Here is a 13,968-nt window from a genome sequence, read left to right as displayed (position 1 = left end):
TTTGAATATTTAATTAAAAGATCACAACTTTTCTAATAAATTAGATAGAGACCGATGCCCATGCAAGTCCCAGCTTGGTATATTTACATTCTTTACCTGCCTCAAACATCTCTCCTAACTCTCAAGGTGACAGATAATAGAAAGTGTCTTTTGAGCAGACACTACAAACTATATGAACTGATCCTGTAAATCTTTACTCACACAAATTGTTCTAGATGTACCAGTTCTGTTGACTACACCAGTTTTCACTAATTTGCAATTAAGCACACTGATCTTTGAAGTATTGAGCATGAGGTGCAAAAATGCAGTTGAAAGGAACAGGGAAATACAGGACATCAGTACCCATGAAGAAAAGTCACAGGCTATTAATTGTTATAAAGAGCATTAACTTGCTTTGTCAAATTCACTAAAATGCTCTATTTTCCTGCCTCTATTTAATAAACCAGGAATACCCCCAAATGGAAATAACTCAGATAACTCAGTCTTTATCAAGATAAACTATCAAAATAGCACTTCACCCTTGTAGAACATTTATGTACTGATTGCAAAAGTAGATCAAAAAAAATAATAAATCATCAAGACCAGGACTCTTCCTTTCAGCAAAAAACTCAACTAGATAATTATGCTGACCAGAGAAACAATCCAACTCCATTGTGCAATACAGCACCAGTACATGTTGCAATCTTGTACTCTTAAAACTATGATTGCTGAACCCTGAACTCAGGCACAAAGACACAGAGAATATTGTCACACACCTAGGAAAACCAAAAAGTCCTAACTTCTCTACTTGCCATTCTCCTGCCTGCCTCTTGGCAGGTTTACCAAGTATGTAATGATACACACAGAAGAAAGTGCAACCACTGGATTCACCACATTCCTCTCTGAACCCAAACCCAAAAGCCATACACAACCATTTCTAACAATGAAGAGAAGCTTCCAGAGAGGACAGCTACCTAAGCTGGAAATAATGAAAATCAAAGCACAGCAGAAAAAAAGGCACCACATAGTACGATGCTGATCATGACTCAGAGCTGAGAACTTAACACCTACAATGTCACAGCGTAGCTGAACATTGACTAGACCCAGAAAGGTTCACCTGAAATTACTCAGCTGAATCAAAACAAGGGGAAAACAAAAGGTTCCCCCATGTTATGATAAGCCTTATGAGTCTTTGGCCAAGAATACTTAACAGTATCTAAAATTCTGGAGAAGATGCATGTAATTTCTTTCCTTTTACCTTCTGTAGCCATAGTTCCAGCTCTTCCAGTGTGCTGGCTGCTCTATGCCAGGGCCATCCCCACAAAGAGAGTGGCTGAATCCACTCCTCCCTGGGGCTGCAGGGTCCCAGGGAGGCTTCCACAGTGCATGCTGCTGTGGGAGAAGCTGAAACACCTGGGAAGGGATCAGAAGTGACGGATAGAAGCAGGAGCAGAGGGCTGGAAAGGTATCATAGTGTCTAAACCTCAGAATGGATGCTGAAGCTGTCATCAATAAAATTATTAACACTTATTGTTCTGACTCTAGGGTACTGGAAGACTGTGACTGACTGATTTTAGGAATTACTTGTCATTAGTCAGATATAAATCATGTATGAAGAAATACAGCATGTGCACTTTTTTTTTTGTTGGAGTGACAAGTACCAACAGACAATTTTTTTTATTACCCTTGAGAGTTCGCACAAATTCCAACATGCAGCTTCATAACTTCTGATTTTTTTTAATTTTTTACACAGTTGTGTAAGGTGCTTCAGTGCAGGCATTAGCCATTATGATCTGTGCTAGGTGGAGACAGTATTTGATAGTCTTCAAGCACAGATATTAAATGTAAAGTATGAAGATCTTTTTAAAAGAGGGAGCAAGGCAGAATCAAAAGTGCACAACCATAACCTTGTCATCTCAAGGAACAAGATACCAGTCTGGTTTAGAAATAAGATTCCAGGGGGTGGGGGTTGGGGTAGGGAGAGCTTTGGGAGATTACAGTACAATAAGAAATTTGAATTCACTCTACTGAGACCAAGAAATAACACCGAGCATTGAATATTGTGGACATAAACTAAGTAGGTTTTGTTTCACCCCTCCTTCTTCAGAAAAGTTCAGTTTAAGTAAGTAAGAATTTTAGAAAAATCCCTGTTTAAACCATTTCAGAATTCAAGTGTCACTCACTCAACTTAGAAGAAACAGGTAATTTGAAAGTGTTACAGGCCATATCTAATTTCATGCTTTCAGTGAAAGGGAAGAAACTTGCATGTTCCTTAAACACTGAAGATGCTTATTTTACTACTTAATTTTACCACTTTGCGTGGTAAGCTGCTCACGTGTCCTTAGCAAGGACCCTCAGTACTATAAGTCAGGGGTCCTCAAACTATGGCCTGCAGGCTGGATACGGCCCCCCAGGGTCCTCAATCTGGCCCCCGGTATTTACAGAACCCCCCGCCGGGGTTGGGGGGGGAAACCAAGCAGCTGCAGATGACTGCCTGCCACTGCATCCGCGCGCCGGCCCCCTGGTTAAAAAGTGTGAGGACCCCTGCTATAAGTGATTAAGAATGGTGAAACATATTGGACAATGAAATAATTCATAAAAGCTGTAAAATCATTATCTGATAGTAGTTCAGCAACAAACTAGCTAGGACAGAAAGACTAGAACCACTTCTCCACAAATAAAGAAGAGGTAATAGTTTGTTTTAAAAGCATTTTAAAAGTTGAAGACTTTAAGGATCGCTTCAGTTTGGTAAGACTATCCCATACCAGATCTTCATCAAGCAAGTAAGGGCCTGGGATTTATTTAAGCAAATGCGCTATATACACATGTAAAAAGTGCATAACTCATAACCTGAAGAGATACTGCAAGTTCTACATAAATTGCTGAAGCAACTACCGGGCAATCCCATGTAGTGCTCAACTTCAGCCAAGCCTTCCACCAAGAGGTGGGGCACCCTCCCCTCCCAAAATTACAGCATCGAGGTATGTAAATCTCTCCCACCTGTGAGAACACGGCAGGCAGCATTCCTTCTTCAGGGCCCCACGAGCAACACTAACACTGCCAGCTCACATTTCAGCTCACCCTGTTCTAACTCACTCCCTGACAAACCAGCCAATAAACAGCTGAAGGTGAGAAAGACCAAACTGGTACCAAGAAGCTTGAGCTTCCACTTTGGCATCTTGGCTGAAGGGGGGGGTTTGAAAATACCACCACAGACGCCACTCTACCCTGCAGTGATTTTAGTAAGATGTTGAAACTTCCTGCTATCAAATACTAGTTTTTCCTGTTAAATAGCACAGCAAACATGTCCCACCTAACAGGCAGGCACCTGATCTGTTCAAGCCAGTTTTAAGCTTCCTGCTATCTCCCCTCCTGGCTGTCTCTCCTCCCCAGCTTTAAGCAGAGTTTGTATCACTGGCATGCAATAAATAGCTAACTTCCAGACACAGGAATTGTGATGAGATGGCCGAGATCCCAAAGGTTTTAATCAAGCTAAGCTGGCATACAAAGAGAAATATCATTAAAAAAAAATATAAGAAACTCTTTGAAATGCTTCTAACGGAGTAAATTTATAAATCTTAATTAATATTAGCTGCCCATTCTTTGCTGAAAAACTGCTGCTCAGATCAGCAGTGCCACACCAACTCGGATTCACCTACTCTAGCACCAGTTCTTGGTATTTTGATAGTGGTTTATTGTGGAGGTGTGGCCCACTATGGATCTGGAAGAAGGACAGGACTTTACTCAGTCCATTTCAGTATCCCCAAAGTCAGACCTAGAGTGCTTGCTGGAAAACTAACAGTTTTAGAGAATCAAGCAGAAGGGACTGTAACTGAAGTTACTATTATTCATAACTTCTTTAAATATCGAGCATTTTTAGTCTCTCTAATGACAAAATGATCATACTTAATCACCACAATAATTTTGTTTCTATTCAACGGTGATAGCTGAGAAAGAATGGCAAAGCGTGGCAGAGAACCTCATGCAGTCAGGTTCCTGTGACTTCTATGCCTGAACTGCCAGTACAGAGAGCTCAGTTATTAAGATCAGTCCTGCCATTTTCTTGACATGTATCTTCCCTGTGTCCTGTAATTCAAATTACCTGTTCAAAATGCAAGACAGTCCTCTCGCAACAGGAATGGGCAGGCCAGGGCACAAGCAGTATCAAGCAAGAGCTAGGGATGTATTAGCAGGAAAAGTGATCACTGGGGGAACAGGGACAGGAGCAGGAAAGGATATGTGGGGTTGAAAATAGCAGGATCTAACTGCTGCAGACCATCTTCCTCAAGAAATGGGGATGAAGTCCTTGCCCCAGATCCTGCCATCCCACAATGTCTGAAACATCTAACCCACTGGCAAAGTGTGGGTCTCTATCTCCCTCTTCTGTTAGCACCACTGTAGACTGTAACAATGTTGTACTGCAATTAGTTATTTCACAAACCTGAGAAGACAGCTGAGCTGTTACTCTTAAGGCTCTTCAACCTTACAGATTGTCTGTGTGAGGATTAATACAGTTGCACCTCAAAAACCCTATTTAAGAGAGCAATCCATCTTCAAAGTCAAGATCTTGCGGAAGCAAAAAAATGCTGTCAAGTCAGTCAAGCATGTAACATTCCTCTGGTCTCCTGGAGTTTAATTTATTTAACTTTAATCATATAAAACAATATGGGCTGAGATGGAGTCCTCTGTCATCGGTAAAGGCACCTCCAGAACACAGTATTATCTGAAAAAGATGCATTTCTTTCCGTTGAATAGAGGTGATTCCAGACAACCACACCAGACCAGCCATGTAAATTTTTGCTGGCTAAGGTTGTACACCAAGATGAATCTCATCTCCTATACTCAGACACTGTGATTAAGTTTTGATTTACATGACCTAATTATATGCTACTGTTTCCAGAAGAATATCTGGCTCATTCAATGTCCAGAACAGACTTTTTTTTTTTAATTAAACAAGATAATGTAACAAAATTATGCCCTACATTGCACCAAGTGAGTTGGTACCGTTTATCCTCTTCGCTTTAATCTCTGTACTTTGGTTCCCATGTGTGCAATGCTGAATACACTGCCTGATGTTGCTAAGGTTATGAAGATAAAAATCTAAACCAGATCTAAAATACAGCATTACGAGCATTATGAAAAACCTCACAAAGAAATTAGTATTCTGTGGTCAGTAAAAGATAAATAAAGGGCAAATAAAGCCTGGGGCTCCATGCATGACTGAGGATAATATAGAAACACTAAATGTGCATTGTGGGAGACACAGGGATCTTTTGGACAAACTTAACAATTCCATGAACCTTGGCAATAATGAAATCCGATTTCCTGTAGATTAGGGTCTTGCAGTGAATCTTTCCCTCCACCCAGCACCTTATATTCAGAGAACCCCTTGGGAGCTTAATTATCTTTTAGTTTGACCTGTCAAATTTGTTTAAAATCATCTAGCAAGTTCCAAAGGCACTTCAGGAGCAAAGAAACGGGGGACGCAGAGTAATCTCAAAAATCTTGTTGCCATAGAAAAGGAAGGTATAGAGATGAATGAAGGACAGAATTCAACTCAAATGACTTCCAGCTGTTAAGCAGTAAATGTTACTCACAACAGCAGTGTCTTAAATGGATTTTGACTGTTCTCTGCTCAGCATATATATGTTTATTTAATATTATATCAAAATAACCTCAGTAGTCAATCACTCTTTGGGGGCAGGCAGAACCTAAGTTCAGCTAGTGTTATAGCAGCCTTCAGAAAAGGGCAAAAACTTCCGTTTTTTTTCTTTTTTGATACAGTTTCCCTCCTCCTGCTCCTAGTTTAGAAAAATACCAACCACCACACCTATAAAGATAGAAATACAAAGGCTTGCAGTATTTTTTTAAAAAGCTACTTGAGAAGAGTACTGCTTATCAGCTATGAAACCAAACAACACAAAAGTGCACACACTAACTGCATTCTGGATAGTATTTTGGGGGGTTTGGTTGTTTTTTGAGGACTGACTGACAAGTACAAGTAGTTCACTGGCAACCAGAAACATTGTTAAGGAACAGCTGCCATCTATTAATGAACAGGTTTAGGCATATCTGACACTTCTAAGAATTGTGAATAAATAAAATCTTGTTGTTATGTCTAAGCAAACCTCTGGAATAAGCTGTGTCAATAACATTAATTTCTACTGCAGCCTTTCGAATACAATCAAGTCAGTTATTGTTAAGTGATTAGTTTGAAAATTCTGAGTTCTCAAAACCATGGTGACTCCTTAGCTGTTACCAATGTAAGCTGTCAAATAACATCTGATCGTTTTAATGAGACTACCCATGTAAACTAGAGCTGTACAACTGAGACACAGCATAGAATGCCTGATATGAAATATCTGAAAGGTCAAGCAGCACTTTAGTTATCTGAATCACTGGGACACAGAATTCTTCTCTCTCCCTTGAGCCCACTACAAGTAACAGCACAAAGAAGAGATAGGAAAATGCAGCACAAAATGATAACAATACAAACTTGCCTTTTTTTTTTTTTAATGTCCAGCGCATGTTAATGTGTTTTTTCCTTCAATACTCCACTGGACCACAACTTGTTTCAAGAGCATCGAGAAGCTCGTTACTGCTGTATGAGCTCTGTAACTCCAGACACTGATCTTCTCCAGCTACAGGAGTGTTTTCAGTTAAGTTAATAAAGAAATGCCTGTAGTAGATGGTAAACTAGAATGTATATAAAAAATCCTAGATTTCCTCAGATTAATACAGCCTACTGCGATGCATCTGAAAACAGCCTGCTGCCTGCCAGCCTGCCCTGCCTATCTATCTTACTTCTGAACGACCTCCACATACTTCCCAAAAGCATGGCCAAAACAGACTTTTCTAGGTCGTTCCTTAAAATGAGTTTCCTCTGTGGGACTGGTAAAGCAATGACATGCTTCCACTGAAGCATCTCATCAGTCTGGGACAGGTGGTCCTATTGCAGAAGTAAGGAAGGCCCAATATCCTGCATCCTCAGCCATAGCTGTCTTGGGCCAAAACACTGCACAAAGCTGTATCTCCTTTTTACAATCAGCAGGTACATATTTTACCACTACAGAATGGATGTACGACTGAAGTGATCTCAAACTGGCGTCTATCATGTCATTTTTCAGAGCTACTAGTCACACTTCCCACTGCATTTTCCCTTCTCCAAAATTTCATCAGTTAGAGGAAGTTAAAATTCAAGTACTACATTCAGATTTCACAGTTTTGTGAACAAGCAAATTATTTTGTCGAACCTGAAAACCATGATGAAACTGTAAAGGTGGATTTATTTTTTTTACTGTGAACTCTTTCTTATCAAGCCAGTGGCAAAACCAATTGGGCTAAAGGAGTCCTTGTTTAAATCAACAAATGCATTTCACTAAAAATGGCAAATTACACACCAAAGTAATGGTATGTGATGCCCCATGAGGAACTGCAAACATTTCTAGATAAGGTGAAATGTTGCTAGAGACAAACTTGATGAATGCTTATGGAAATATTTTCCACACACACATACAGTCACACAGAGCATACAACTGTATTCTCAAGCAGTTCTAATTAAAACCATGCAGCGGTATCACATTTTCAACATGGTCTGAATTTGTTTGCATGTCCACACTACAAACCCCATGAATTTTCATGAAGATGAGTAGGAATACTACAGTTCCCCTTAAAGTAAAATAAGTGCAGGCAATCTTAATGTGAGAAATACCCAAACAGCATTTCTGCATGCTGCAGAGAATTCTCTCGGATCTTAACCAAATGCACTGTGCAGAAATGCTTGCTTCACATGTATATGTCTTTGTATCAGTTACGATCACAGCTACTGTTTTGTAGTTTTCATGCTTCATACTAACACATATATTCTCTATTTACAGTAGACAATGTCTCTTTCATTTACAAGAAAATCAGAGTTACCTTATTTGAGACTTTTTGCCAGCTATTCAAGGACCTGCCACTCTCCCCCTGTTCTAAATGCTATTTGACTGTTGAGTTGCTGAGCTTCGTTTTCATGCTAAAGGAATCATAAAGAGTTTATTTTTCATCTTTTTTTTCCCTCCCCCAAAATAACCAACTACAGCTTGTGTTATTGTAGAATATGACAGGACCTTGATGTAGAACCAGTCCAACCCTGAGCTATTATTCTGACCATTCCCTATGGCTACTTAATCTAAACACTGCAACATGTGACTCCATCAGTAATTTTGCTCATTTATCTTTATTATAACTTCAAGAGTATTCGGAATGGAAGGTTAGTTTTGTATAACTAATATTGGTGATGAATGGCAATGATAATGCATTGCATGAAGAACATCCATTAATGTCTAAAATAATATTCTACTGTCTAAAAATAAATTGCGATGCAAAACATTTTTAGAGCTAATGAACAATAATTCAGTCCTACAAAAGTATTGCAACTGTGAAGAGTAAGGACCTTTAAGCCAACACACTTGAGGTACTTAGAGATGCTGATCTGGCAGCTACAGTATTGATTCTACCCCTAATTAACTCAAATCTTTAGGTCCTAATAACTTCAAAAGTACTAGCGTAAATCATCCAAACAAACAGCTATGAACTTTGGATAAAACATTTGATAGCTGAACATAAAAGGTCCGCTCCACTCGTACCTTCACAGTGTGCATACTCTGCACAAACCTACAGGGAAAAGGGACCTTCCTGGCACAGAAGTGGAACTATAGAGCTGTGACTTCTCCCTTGAAGAAAAGCATGGGAAGGAAAGCCACAAATGCGGTTTTCCTGAATTTTCACCTTCTCTCTGAACCGTATTTTACCTGCTCCTTTCTTCTGCTGTTCTCCCAAAATTCTTCTCCCCCACATTTCTTCTCTGTATGTCTACAGCTACAGGATCCCCCCCAAAATATTAACCCCATAATGCAAAAACATCATTGGATGTGCTTTGCTAAAAAACTTCTGTATTTACAATTTTGTTTACCCAATCTGTCAAGAAAAATGTCCCATTTTCTTTCTACTCAGAAAAGCAGCCTACCTTTTCCAGTATTTCATTAGTCAAGACTGAGAATGCATCCTCAATGTTCACATTATCTTTAGCACTGGTTTCAAAAAAGGGTATTCCATGCTCCCAAGCAAGCTGAAAAAAAAAGCATAGACAACGGGATGACCTTCAGGGAAAGAAATGCTTCCTGATACTAATGGTAGGAGATATGGAGGTGTTCTCACAGCTTCTAACATGCTACATAAGCACCGATTAAGTAAATGTCAGCTCAGTAAAGTGCTCTATTTTCATCCTCATTAATAAATTTCAGGTAACTCTTAAAAAACATTCACCTTAAACCTTTGCATTTTGAAAACAGCTTTTTTAACCTATCTTTACTTGTAAATAAGAATAAACTCTAATGAGTCTGTTCCCATATTTTGATTTATTTGGAAAATGAACTGTCTCCTAGGCAATTATTTAGAGGAAACTAATGGAGTGCCTGTAGAAAAGTATAGAAAAAAAATTTGACAAGAACACTGGTAAAAGAGGCGTGATGAAATATAAAAGAACAGATCATCCTTTTGACCAGAGAGAGTGAAGCACAGAGGTAAAAAGCAAGCAAAGAACAGATATGTATGCAAAAATGTATGATGGTAATAGAAAAGAGAAAATACTTCGAAGGAAAGGGCAGTCTTTACATTGGTTGATTTTATTTAATTTACTCGTGCTCTCTCATCTCCAATGTATTTCTCTTACAGATACATTGGTATGAGAGGAAAAAAACCCAACGTATTCAAAGCTTTTTAAGGTCCTGATCATTTTCTAAAGTATAGAGTGGAATACATGGAAAAAAAGAAAAACAGTTGCATCATTGCCTCCCAAGGGAGGGGGCCAAGGTGGGAATAACATCTCCCAGAAAAACATAGTGGTAAAGTATTTACTCCCTCTGCAATGGATCCCTTCTCGGACACATCTGGAGAAGGCAATCCCAGGCAATGGTTTATTTGGAAGGCTTTCCATCAGGATAAAAAGCCTATATTGGTAATTATGTTTGCTTTCAATGAGTTCTAGAAGTAACAAATCAATGCTTTACAAAAATTCCAAAATCAGGCATGAAGGTGCAAGCACTGGACTTCCAAGTTTTAGTCAAAATATAATAAAAGATTATATTAAAGGTAGAAAAAAAGTAAGCAAAATGGTTTCTTTTCCAAAATGCTGTAAGAAAATGTAATTTTGAATATAAAGATGAGATTTGGACTCTTTTTTAAGACAGACTGCTTCATAAGGAATTTTAAAACTCCAGCTGACTGCTACGAACTGTTTTTGGTACTGCAGCAACTTGTTACAGAAAGTTAAGATCATCTGACTATTAGCAGATGTCAATGCAAAACAATGATGCATAATGATTCATAAAGAAAAATACAAACCATAAAAAATACTGGGCTAATAAAGTGGAGAAGACTAGTTTGCAGCTTTTAAAGTACACAGAATCTACTATTAAACATTCCTTTTTTCTTTCTTGTGTCATGTACCAGATTCCTAGATGCTACTTATGTACAAACTCTGATGAATGCAAATCATTTTAATCATGGAGTCACAGATATCATTTGGAAAAATAAACCCACTTGAAATGGGACTACTACCCATATGCTATGGGGGCAGCCATGGCTTTGCCTACCTAAGTCTTGAAATCCACTACCGATGGAGAATCTCCTAACTTTTATAGGACCCCTTCCACGGCTACATCACCCTTCTAGTGCAGCTGGTTCTCCTTATTTCCAGCCTGAACCTCCCAAGCAGGACTGCCCCTGGGTTTATTGCCTGTCTCTATTTCTGTCACTCCTCTAACCACACTTCAATTGCTGTGGACCAGTAACTGCTCCTTAGCCACCTCTTTACCCAGCTCCCTCAGTTCTCCTCGTGGATTACAGGTACCAGACCCCAATCATCTTTGTAGCTAGCTGTCTGCTGGACCCTCTGCAGTTTCTCAACACTCTTCTTCAAATGGGGGAGCCAAAGCTGGACATAATATTCCAAGTGGCCTTGCCAGCATTAAATAGGGGGGGGGCTAATAATCTCACCAGATCTCACCAGCATCCATTATCGTCCCAATGCAGCCCAGCATGCTTTTAAGCGATGAGAGAACACCATTGCCTTATATTCAAGCTGGTGTTCACTGTAACCCACCAAATGCTCTGCAGCAGGGCACTGACTCATGCCTGGGATTATTCCATTCCAGGTGTAAATCTCTGCACTTCTTAATGCATTTCATGATGTTTCTATTGGCTCAGTTCTCAAGTTTATCAAGGTCCCACAGAACTGGTTTTCTCCTATTTGGTGTGCCAGTCACACCCTTCAACCTCACATCACATGCAAATCTCCTTGTATCGTCAGCCAGATCACTGATGTATGTTGAATGTGAGCCCCTCTAGACACCCAATGTACTCTGCCCATAATTACCAACTAGACACACAGCCTTCAACTGCTGTCCGTTGCCTCTGGTAGTGCAGCTGATTTTCAGTCCACCTAATGGTCCACCTGTCCAGGCCACACTTCCCAGCTTCCAAGTGAGGATGCCATGGGAGGGTGACAAAAGCCTTATTAAATTCAAGATATGTCATAACCACTGCTATTCCCTTGTTCGCACAGTCATTTCCTGGCATCAATAGAAGGCAACCAGGGTGGTAAGGCACAATTTGTCATCCGCTGACCATTCCAGATCATCTTTGTGTCCTTTACTTCCTTGGAAAAGGATTTTATGACAATACGCTCCATGATCCTTCCACTGACTAAAGAAAGGCTGACTGAACCTGTCCCCTGACAGTTCCCTGAACCCTCTTCCTTGCCTTTTTTAAAGATAGGTCTCATGCTGGCATCTTTCTTGTCAACAGGGACCTCTCCCAACCACCATGATTTTTCAGAGTTCACTGACAGTGGCCCCACTCACCCTGACCAGCTCTTTCAGCACAAGTGGGTGAACTTCATCGTGTCTGTGGATGCATCCAACTTTCCTAAGCAGTTCCTAATCCAGTGCTTCCCCACTGCTGACTGACCTGCTCCTTCCTGAACCGTAACAGTACATGCAGAGGTCTGGGAGCAAGCTCCATCTGTGAAGACCAATGCAAAATAAAAATAAAATAAAATAAAAAGAACTTGAGTACTTCAGCCTCCTCTCTGTATCATGTTACTATATTGCCTACTACACCTATCAATGCACCCCCATATTCTCTGTGTGTGCACAATATTGGTCAGAGAAGATTAATGCATGTATTATTTGAATTCACCTTGCATACTGCTAAGTACTGTGGCAAGCAAGTCCTCTAAAGAGATGGAAAAGAACCCCAACAGTTCAGTGTTAAAGCAGTTGGAAGTATGAAGACAGCTTTGGCTACTCCCTCTTCTAAAGAAACTGGAAAGGCACATTCAAAGAACTACTTTTTGTTGCCTTTGGGAGCATCTCTTGAATAGATGCATAAATAAAATACCTAAATACATTTACAAACCTATGGGAATTATGCTGCTGGGAAATGTTATTTTATGTTATCCTTGACAACAGTTTAGAGATCTTGAGTGAAATAAGCTCTTACAATAACAAAATAAGTAATGCCAGTATCTCTTCCAAGGTAAAATGTAATTACAATTGTTCATTTCTTTTAACTTAAAATATACCGCTTCCTAGCAAAGTGCTGCTATGATTTTTTAGTGCTGAATCAGAAAGATGTGTCTGAAATACTCCTAGAACTGTGAAGAATGTTTTTGGTTTTTTTTTTTTTTCATTTGTATTGTACCTGTAAAATCAGCTTTGAAGTCAGGCACATGAAGACAAGCAAAAGCAAAAAAAAACCCAAACCAGAAAGAGTATTTTACTTGGCTTTTTCTGTTATAAAGATCTGAAAGGAGAAAAATGGCCACATTCTACCAAGTCATATAATCTTCAATATTTTTATTCATTTTTTGGAGAAAAAGGTAATGTTGGGGGGGGAGGTGGGGCGGGGAGGATGGAGGAGACCAAGAAGGTTGAGTTCAAACGTTTGTCAAAACGAATAAAAAGCTATTAATACAAGAAAATACTTCAGTGTGTTGAAATAAAACTTTCAATTTTTGAGTGGTCAAAATTATACAATTACAAAAGAAAAAAAAACATTTCTCAGCATTAAATTAGTCTATGAAGTGGCATGATGGCCATTCAGTTATGACAGGTTGTTACAGAAATGCCAACATAGATGGTAAGATTCCCAAGGAATCTAGCGTTCTTCCCTGTAAGACTCTGAACAGAACAATACTTACAGCTTATACTCATAGGGTAATACAAAATATTTAAGTATGAATTATTATGTGGTAGAGTTAGTATTAAACTATTTTCCCCTCTTAATAAGGGCATTTTCTTCTTTGGAGCGAGAGGACAACTAGTCTCTCTCTCTGCTAATGGAATCTTTCTCCATCTGGTTCAGTCAGACTTTAGCATTTGTAAATCACACTAAAGGAAGAAATAGTATAACTGAAGAGTTGCCTTGCCTCAAAAAACGAGACAAATCTAGAAAGGAGACCTATTGGTGAGGAGGTAATGATTTGTTTCTGAAAAAAACACTACATTAAGAGAAACTGATTGTATGGTTAAGTACACAGGAGTCAGAAAATGTCACGGTTAATACCATACGCAAAACCCTGCTACTGCCCTCTTGTGCACATGCATCCAGTGACTAGATTTCTGACTGCATTCTTTGAGAGTATACATGTATTCTTCAGCAACCTTACTGCTTGTGTCTCGCATACAAACACTGAACTTTCAAAAGTTCCTATTTGTAATGCTCTTGAAAAGGTGATGCTATTTTTCAAACTTCCCTAATGTGTGATATATACTTGACAAGAAATTATCAGTGTTTGTTACTTCAAACACAGTATGTCCTGCCTGACTTACCATGCCTGAAAGCATGCCAGAAGGGCTCATTCCAAGTTCCAGACAGATGCATACAGTCTGCAGTTGCAAAATTTACTGGTATATAGGCACATTTAGCCAGTATCACCATTTCTTC

General features: G+C 39.3%; 1 protein-coding gene across 2 annotated transcripts in view; it reads right to left on the bottom strand.

The window, feature by feature from the left end:
- The window catches only part of LOC106631204 (ras-related protein Rab-10-like), a 31,224-nt gene that overhangs the window by 504 nt on the left and 16,752 nt on the right, over positions 1–13,968 (bottom strand). Inside the window, exons 5-6 of one of the 2 annotated variants that reach the window (XM_055705308.1) lie at positions 8,987–9,088; positions 7,897–7,993 (exon numbers count right to left, since the gene is read on the bottom strand). In XM_055705308.1, the coding sequence (XP_055561283.1) occupies positions 7,919–7,993; positions 8,987–9,088 (177 nt within the window). In that variant the 3' untranslated portion in view covers positions 7,897–7,918. The remainder of the gene's footprint in view (positions 1–7,896; positions 7,994–8,986; positions 9,089–13,968) is intronic. The other variant, XM_055705307.1, reaches the window with a different exon arrangement.

Source organism: Falco cherrug, chromosome 3, assembly GCF_023634085.1.
Source record: "Falco cherrug isolate bFalChe1 chromosome 3, bFalChe1.pri, whole genome shotgun sequence".
Taxonomy (NCBI): domain Eukaryota; kingdom Metazoa; phylum Chordata; class Aves; order Falconiformes; family Falconidae; genus Falco; species Falco cherrug.
This window is presented reverse-complemented; position numbering and strand designations above follow the sequence as displayed.